At 36.2% G+C, this 9,711-nt stretch overlaps 1 protein-coding gene across 6 annotated transcripts in view; it reads right to left on the bottom strand.

The window, feature by feature from the left end:
• Nucleotides 1-3,238: 3,238 nt before the first annotated feature.
• WASF1 (WASP family member 1) overlaps nt 3,239-9,711 on the bottom strand; it is a 59,905-nt gene continuing 53,432 nt past the window's right edge. For 5 of the 6 annotated variants that reach the window (XM_082731936.1, XM_082731937.1, XM_082731938.1 and 2 more), the window contains 4 exons: nt 9,173-9,345; nt 6,705-6,884; nt 5,006-5,634; nt 3,239-4,105 (listed from right to left, as the gene is read on the bottom strand). In XM_082731936.1, the coding sequence (XP_082588062.1) occupies nt 3,948-4,105; nt 5,006-5,634; nt 6,705-6,884; nt 9,173-9,345 (1,140 nt within the window). In that variant the 3' untranslated portion in view covers nt 3,239-3,947. The remainder of the gene's footprint in view (nt 4,106-5,005; nt 5,635-6,704; nt 6,885-9,172; nt 9,346-9,711) is intronic. The other variant, XM_082731940.1, reaches the window with a different exon arrangement.

Genomic DNA, 9,711 nt, shown 5'->3' with positions numbered 1-9,711 from the left:
GGATGATTAGCTTATTAAAGTTAAAAGATACAACTTAGAAATATCATACTTTGATATTTAATTTTCATTATTTCAATGGAGCAAAGCCATCTTCAAATTCTGATACTGCATGATTAATATCCTGCATTGGTTAATTTACATTTTTTTTACTATGTAGGCACTACATAGATCATGAATTCCAAAAAGGAATTTCTTAAGCTATTTAGGAGCTTTAAGTAATTTATTTTATACCTGCTTCAGTATTTTCAGGGAGGTAGTTTTTAAAATAGCTGGGGTCGGGTGATGGAAATTGGGGAGGGTATGCGCTACAGTGAGTGCTGTGAATTGTGTAAGACTGATGATGATTCACAGACCTGTACCCCTGAAATAAATAATACATTATATCTTAATAAAAAAAAAAAGCTGGGGTCAAGGTAAATGCAGTAGAGTGAAAATGAAAAAATAAAGAGCAGTAGTGTGTTTACTAAGGGCAAAGTTAGAGCTTTGGTATTCCCATTAAATAAAAAACACTATCAATTTTGGTCTCTGCCTTAAGAAAAGACTTCACTAATATTAGTAACTTTTAACTTTTGGCCAGAAGAGTCAATCTTATGCTTTCTATTTCTTAAATTACACACACTCATGGTTTTGATGAAGTTAGGACTGGTTTAGGCTCAACTGTGTTACTGAGATTAGTGGAGGAAATTTTTCCACATAAGAGCAGTGCCTAGGAAGATATGATTTTAAGAGCTCTGAAACAAAGGTATTTCTGAATCTGTTTACAAGAGATAATTATGAGTTGCCTATTTAAGATGAGGCCCCTGCTCTCTTGTGAGTAACCTATTTGCAAGCTCAAATAGGTAATAACTGTAATGCAAAATGGCATTTAAGTATACTTGAAGAAAGCTTATAATAAAAGAACTAGAGAAATTGAAAAGGAATACATATTAACTCCAGTTGGTGATCTGAAGACTTCATGAGAATATGGGATGTGAGATAGATGTTGAAGGAAGGGTAAGGCTTTCTGAAAGTGGAAATAAAAGTATTTCATAATTTACAGAACACAATCCAAATGAACATTTTCCTTAATTGTCTTTTAATAAGTATTTATAACACGAAAATGCTTCAGAAGTCATCTCATCTGCCTAAATAAATAAAAAGCAGTGGTTCTAGCTTAAGATTAGTTAAAAATACGGAGCTTACAAATATTCCTTAGGAAAAGTTATAGACACACTCTCCCTCTGTAATGACTGAATATCATCCTAAACTCCACTGTATCTAAATATTCCCCTCCTCTTTCATCTTACCATGATTGTGAAGTTCCCCTTCAGCATCACACACAAAAAAGCCAGAGACAGCTTCAAGGAACAGTGGAGTGAAAATGAAAAATATACACAGAATATATTCTGTATGTATTTTTTTAAAGACTAAAAGTCACAGACTAATGGTCAAATAACTTAAGGACTAAAAAGTATTTGTTGAATTTGGCAATACGGAGGTAAATGGGTACGAATTTTGACCAAAAAAGTGAAGCTAATTATTCCTCCATGATAGACAATTCATTTTTTCTGCCTCTAGGCTCCACAAATAGCAAGCTAATTCATAAGAAGACAATAATCGTCCAGTAACTTTCATTCTTCTTAGGTATTAAAATTGACCACTGAATGACTGTTCTAAAATTCTCTCAACAAATTAAGCTGAATTATCTAGACTGAAAGGTTATTTTGCTTTCTACTGGCACTTTCTTATCTTTCAGAAATGTTCTGAAAAACAAAATCATCTCAAGAGCTATTTAGGATATGTACTGCCAGGCTTTAAAACAGATCCACTTCTATTATTAAGAAATTTCCACTATTTCCTTTATTATTACCTTTAACTACTCCAATGCCAGTACCATTGCATTTTGGTTACTGGCCACAACTGAGCTTTATAAAAACTACATACTGCCATTGCCTTCTACACACTTAGGAAGATAAACTTTTAAATTGTGTCATATTTTCTTGAGTTGAATTCGACATACTTTTGTAAAGTTGAAAGAAACCTCAAATCAATATCTAAGCTTTTTTTCTTTCTTTTTTTTTTTTTTAGAGAGAGAGAGAGAGCGCACACATATGTGCATGTGAGCAGGCGGGTAGAGGGGCAGAGCGAGAATCTTAAGCAGGCTCCACGCTCAGCACAGAGCCTGAACCGGAGATCATGACCTGAGCCGAAACTAAGAGTCAGACACTTACCTGACTGAGCCACACAGGTGCCCTCACTATCTAATCTCCTGTTCTAGGCAAAGTTACCCAAAAGAACAAAGCACATCCTTTGTTAATCAGAGCTATAAGGAAATTTTTTTTTATGTCCAAACTATTGCCATGATAGTTTGCCACTTAGTTCCTCATTGTTACTCCACAGAGTACGGGTCATTAGTTATTTACCTAAATAATCCCCAAATTATCAAGTAACCAATGACCTCATCTATCAGCTCTCTATTATTGTGGACTAATGCTGTATGAAATAATCCATCTCAAGACTCAGGTGTAAGACAATAGGCATTAATTTTTGCTCATAAATGTATAGGTCAGTTGAACAATTCCTCTGAGCTGGCCTAATCTTAGCTAGCCTTGCTCATCAGTTTATAGCAGGCCAGCGGGTGAGCTTGTGCTGGGCTGGTGTAAGATGGTCTCACCTGGCACAGCCCTCTGTATGAGGTTTCTGATCTTCTAGCAGGGTATCCTGAGCTTAACCTGAGACAATGCTATTGACCAGAACAGGTCTCAGCAACAATCAGATCCAAGGTGGGTGGGAAAAGAACCCATATGTCTTGATGAGAGGAGCTAGAGATTGTACTGTAAAAGGATGAGGACTGTAGATACTTTTACAGTCCAACTGGAGAACTTCACATTAAACAATCTAAAATTAACACTGTTTTCCCTCCAGCCTTAAATCTGGATTGGGTAAACATTAACAAGACTATCACTGCAAAATATAATTTCAAGAATGTTGTTAGGGTGTCAAGTCATAGTGTGTTGAAATTAGACAGCAAATTGAGATTTTAATTTAAGAGCCTAAGGAGTTGAAAAATACTGATTTTGAAAAAATGATATAAAAGCTACCTTACATACTAGACAACATGAATCTGTATAATTTAGAAGAAATTATACAGTTTAAGTGATTTTAAAGTTTTTTGCTTACTATGTATGTATTAAAATCCTACTTTATATATATTTGATAAATTATCAGAAATCGTTTTATTCAAAGAGCAACACCCATGAACCTTTAAAATGAACCATTTATTAAATCAGACTGTTATTCTTAACAGTTAATGTAAGTTACATGTATGTTTATGTCAGAGTATTTCACATGGAAATTTTTTAAACTCTTATAGGCAAGCAAAATCGTACCACACAATATATAAGTGGGAAGGGGGTACTGCTAAACATTCAAATAAGGCAAGTATTTAAAAACAGTAAAACAATAATTAAAAAAAATTCAAGCATTCCTTTAAGAGAATTCAATACTACTAGCTAAACATACTTTCTGAGTGTATTCATATAATCAAGGCAGTGTTTCTTCTTTTAAAACATCAGAAAATGGAATAAGGCTCATTAATAGATACAGCTGCCCTCAAGATTTCAATCTCAGTTGCTTTCTTTAAATTAAAATTCACAAAGTGCACAATTAAGATATATCAAAAAACTGAATCTGCTACTCTAACAACAGCTGTCCATGCTTAATACTTAGTGGTTTATTTGACCAAATTATCTTTTCAGGGAAAAAAAAAAAAAAAGATAAGCCACTGTAAAACATTTAGTTTGAAATGTATGCTAATATTTTTCTTAGAAATCAAAAATTATGGAGGAAAAGGTTATTTATCATAAGGAAAAGAAAGCAAAACACTGGAATGACCAAACATTTTCAGAGAACAAGCACCACAAAGGACATTTGCATTCAGTTTTGTAATATTTATCAATGAATTTTTCTTACTCCAACCAATCTACTTCATCAAATTCTGAATCATCTTCTGAATCACTATATTCCACAGCAATACGGCGAGACAGGATGGTGGCAACGTCATTTTCAATGCGTTCATGTTTAGCTTCCTGTTCACGCTGCTCTTCTACTTTGCGTAGCTGAATACCTGATACAGAAAAACCAAAGCATTCATTGTAAACCAAAATAGCATATACTACATTACTACATATTATTAATCTTTCTGGAGTTAAATCAAATACATGTGAGTAATACTAACTGGAAAATGGAAAGCAAGATCTATTAAAAAGAATTTGAAGGGATCATATTAATCGTATTAATTTGGTCAATTAATTCTTTCATTATCTGTAAAACTAACTGGTCAAACTTAGCAGCTATCCCAGTGAATATCTACAGCTTATTCAGCCATGATGGTCTACTGTGATGGTCTACTCAGCACCTCCCCCCAAAAAGTCAACTGGTGGTCAAATAAATGTTGTTGAGTGTATCTTCTGGACTTTATTCTCTCCAGTGCTTGAGGGAAAGGAAGTATTATTCATTCTCTGCTGCTGGTGCCTGGCTTATAGTAGGTGCCTAGGAAAAGCAGGCTGAATAAATGAATGAGTATGAGAGGCCTTTCCTTTGTTACTAAGGGAGGAAATTTAATCCTATAAAGGCATCTGGTAGAGCAAGTGTCACTGATCCACCAAATGGACAGCCTTAATACTGAAGAAAACATCGTTTTTAAAGGAGTTAATATACACATTAAACATAATATAAAGGGTTTTAACTAAATTTTCTATAACTTGTAAGTCTGACACTTTCAACTTCTCATTATTTAATGAACATTTTAAGAATCCCTACTAAAGTATGAACATAAAATAATTAAATGTGATTTGTTCTCCGAAAATGATTTAAAATACACGTTGAACACAGCTTTCCTTTCTAAGAACCATGAGTGCAAAGATACTTAAAAATTTTTTAAGTGAGGAAAACATTATTCTGTCAAATATTTAGGAAGATTCTAATGATACCATAGCAATGCTTTTAAAGGCCACAAGGAAATTACCTTTTCGTATTGCTTCCAGAAGTACACTCCTGGCGTCACTGATGACAGGTAGAGTTGATGGATGACGCTTTGGCTCAGAAGCAGGTATAACTTGTGATGGAGGAGATGGAGGCATTAATGGAACATGGGGACCTGGGGCAGTAGATGGAGCTGGATGTAGCCCAGAGGGAGGATGAGTAAGAGCTGCGACTGTGACAGGTGATGATGGTCGAATGCCAGGTGGAGGCAGAGGAGGCGGTGGTGGGGGTGGAGGCAGCCCCTGGACTTCACCTTGCGGGAGTGGATGAACTGGTACAGTCTCACATACTGGGGCAGCTCTAGCTACTGGTGGAGAGGGCTGTACTAGAGGAGGTGCGATTGGAGGAGGAGCTGGGTGGAGAACTCCAGGGGCAATCTGGAGAGGAGCTGGAGGTGGAGGTACTGCTGGAGCTTGCAAAGCAGTGGCTGGAGGTGGTGGTGGGGGAGGTACTGGCGGGGGAGGAGTTGAAGTCATTGAAGCTCTTAATGAAGAAGTTGACAAGGCAGATGGAAGAGGTGGTGGAGGAGGTGGGGGGGTGGGGCTCACAAACACAGGTGTCCTGCCTGTAGCTGGTGACTGAGGACGATTTTCTATCAAACCTGTAGCAGAACTGAAATGAAAAAGAAATCCTAGCAAGTTATTAAAAGAGAAAGAACTAACCACAGGAAAGATAGGACGACCAGTAATTTTATCAGGGCAGATGCATTGACATGTTCCTAAAGAAATTAAAAATTCTTCAGTATTTAGGATGAAGGGAAAACACCAACAAGAAAATTAAGAGGTGGTGCTTTCATTTGTAATATTCTAAACGGTCTCATCCTTCATGCACCTGTCATATGCACTCAAGCATTTTATGCTTACTTTGATAAATAAAATATTCAATTTTATGCTGTGATAGGAGTCTTTATAATGACTCAACATTTATCATAGGACATTATTTGCAGCAATACTTGTGGCCATTACAATGCTGCATTGATACTGAAGCTATTAAGACTCATCATATGCCTTTTCAGTTAAATCAATAACAACTAATTATAAGCCACAAAAGGAAATTTATGGCTCTCTTCCTTCCTGAGGATGGAACATCAAATAAATGACTCAGTGATAGAAGACTGATTTTTTAAACTGAAAATTATAAAGCTGATCTCTATTTACCTATTAAAAATTTTATAAGCTGGATAACAATGGATAAAATTAAACTTCAAAATCACTTTACTGAAAGACTATTTATTGCCTCTTTTCTCTCAAATTCTCAGAGTAGTCCCCATAATATCAAATTAACACTTGGTTCCCATTTCTTAGTCCCTTACCACATTCCAAAAATTTTTCATTTTTATTAATATACTGCACATTATGGGCTTGATAATAAAGCTATAATAAAATAAAACACACTTTAACCTTTAAAGTAAATTCTCATTCACTAAATTTTCCCCGAGAACACATCAGCTTTTATCAAAGGCTGGCAGATGACGTTCCACAGTCAAACCTGAACTGCTGTTTTTACAAGTAAGGTTTCATTGAAACACAAACAGGCATTTATTTATGTGTAGTCACCAACGGCAGAGCTGAGTAGCTGTGACAGAGAACTTATGCCCACAAAGCCTAAAATACTAACTGATCCTTTCAAGAAAAAGGTTACCAGCCCCTGAGAACAAGTATCACCTGCCCACCCCAGCGTACCTGATACAGGTGGGGATGGGTTTGGCATCCCCTGCTCCATGCATCGGTGGAGGTGGAGGAGGTTCGTGTGGTCTGACTAAGACCCTTTCCTCAGCTCTAGTCAGAAGCTCACTCATCTGACTAAATGGCAAGGCAGAAAGTGAGTAAGATCCATCCATATGGTCCACATATGTCTGAGGTCTAAAAAAAAAAATACAGTATCAGTGTGTTTTTCTTGAATTACAGGTGGAGTACAGTGTTCTACAGGAGATATTTAACATGTATCCTTTGATTGCTAATATTTTAACCACTACTAAGAAACTTCAGAAATTTATTACTGCTTTTAAAACAAAGAATGCTGCTCACAATGTAACCTTTCCTTGCAGTTATTTTACTATATTATAATACTAATTCAATTCACAAGGATAGAAAGTATTACATATAGAATCTTATAAGCAAGAAAGTAATTAGCTTTCGGCAAATTGTGTTCAAAGCTATCTGCCTCTATTTCATTTTTTTCCTTCAAAATATGATGTCAATGACAAAAAGCCAGAATATGAAAACTGGAATTTTCCACCATCAGGATATCTTGTTGCTCTCTCAAGCTTAAATGACTTCTAAATGTCTGTATTAGTGAGAAAGGCCTCCATGATAACCACAGAGATGGCAAACTATATTGTTTTGTCTTTTTGGTGTTTTCAAAGGTGGCAGGGTGCTCAGGATAACTGAGTAACAAAGCAACACAGGACTTAAGATCAGATTTAAGCAGAACTTTAGACTTATAAATATTTACTGATTGTGGGCGCCTGGGTGGCTCAGTGGGTTAAGCCGCTGCCTTCGCCTCGGGTCATGATCTCGGGGTCCTGGGATCGAGTCCCATGTCGGGCTCTCTGCTCAGCAGGGAGCCTGCTTCTCTCTCTCTCTGCCTGCCTCTCTGTCTACTTGTGATCTCTCTGTCAAATAAATAAATAAATAAATCTTAAAAAAAAATTTACTGATTGTAGTGCATGCTGGGGATGAATGTACACAAAGTGAGTTAGAAAATACAAGTGGCTATATGAACACAGGTTTGAACTGAGCATACCCACTTATCTGAGGGTTTTTTTTTTTTTTATAGTACAGCACTGTTGATGTATTTTCTTTATGATTTTCTTTTTTTTTTTTTTTTAAAGATTTTATTTATTTATTTGACAGAGAAAGACACAGCAAGAGAGGGAAAACAAGCAGGGGGAGTGGGAAAGGGAGAAGCAAGCTTCTTGCAGAGCAGGGAGCCCAGTGTGGGGCTTGATCCCAGCTCCCTGGGATCACGACCCAAGCTGAAGGCAGACACTTAAGAACTGGGCCACCCAGGCACCTCTCTTTATAATTTTCTTAACATTTTTTTCTGTGGCTTACTGTATTATAAAAAGTACAGTACATAATACACATAACATACAAAATACGTGTTAAATGACTATTTATGTTCTCAGTAAGGTTCCTGGTCAACAGGAGGCTATCAGTACTGAAACTTTTGGGGGAGTCAAAAGTCACATGTGGATTTCTGACTGCACAAGGAATTGGTGTCCCTAACTCCCTCGTTGTTCAAGGATTAACTGTACTGAACTTAACACTACTGGGTAAGGTAATACCATAATTACTTAACAGTAGAAGAAAAAGTGTTTATCTATAGATTGCTTTTTCAAATAAATCTCAATTCTTTAGGCCTTTTTCTTTCAATGCGTATATTAATAGTATCTTACATGTACGTTACTTCTAAACTTGGCAAAGATATTAGCCTAATAATTTACACGTATTATTCCTAAGAAAACTTGAAACTCTTTTCCATTCAAAAATACCTACAATATATATATAATAATGACTATACTCATTCAACTAAAGTTAACAAATTCCTTTACAGAGATATGCTAGTATAATGTGTAGTTAGGGTAGCATGTTACTTAGATGGGGCCACGGTGACTGAGAAAGGAAAAAGACCTATTCTATAGTTCCACAAAAGGGGATGAGTAATTCTGTTTTAAAGTCCTGATGTGACTGAGGTGGGAGATGTGGCACAGAAAGGGAGTCAGAGGAGAAAGAAAAGGAACAAAATATTACCCTTTCTTAGCTCCTATTTTATATGTAGTGAAACAGTAATATTTCAAAAAAATTCCAGACCCCATTCCTCTATTATGAAATTCTAGCAGACTCTGCCTGAAAAATTGAGAGAGAGACTGAGACTTCATATGAAAGCTTAAACAACCTTAAAGACCATCTATTCCAACCACCTCTTTCTATAGATGATAAAACTAAAATCCAGGTATGAAAATGATCTGCCCAAGACCAGACTTTAGTAGGCTCACAAAAGTCAGGGTTTCAAAATTATTTCTATAGCTGAAGAAGGGTCTGCTGGTTCAACAATTCGGGACCTAAGACTTAGAGGCATAGATATCAGAAACAAAGCCAGTATTTTATCATTAATTTTGTTAAAAAATAAACAAAAGAAAAGAAACCTTGTTTCAAAATGAGAGGCTGGGCCATTAGCAACTTCAATATGCTTATGTAAGAGATTAGCATCATCTTCAGCCAGCTCTGGACCTTGGGCCAGTTTCTGCCATTCTCTCCGCCTGTCATGAGGTGCTCTTGGCACTTTTTCTGGTTCATGAGGACGATCTAGATTTTTCTGCTATAACAGATGTATTGAAACAAAGCCAAATGCTGAAGTACTAAGTTTTTAAAAAGATGTTATTAACAATCAAAATAAAATTCTAACATTAATGCTGAAAAAGACAATGCCATCATAATATAGTTAAAGTAACACAGAGACAGTTCATTTGTACATTCAGAATTAAATCTTAGCTAGCTTGCTTGCAATCCTAGTTTCTGGTCACGTTTCTTTAACCTCTAATTTTAACTGATGTACCAGATAAAAACAGTATACCTAAAAAGATGGGATCAGGAGGGAGACAAACCATGAGACTCTTAATCTCACAAAACAAACTGAGGGTTGCTGGAGGGAGGGGGGTTATGGAGAGGGTAGTTGGGTTGTGGA

This window comes from Mustela nivalis, assembly GCF_964662115.1.
Source record: "Mustela nivalis genome assembly, chromosome: 5".
Lineage (NCBI taxonomy): Eukaryota > Metazoa > Chordata > Mammalia > Carnivora > Mustelidae > Mustela > Mustela nivalis.
Note: the sequence above shows the minus strand (reverse complement) of the source record. Positions and strands in the feature narration are given on the sequence as shown.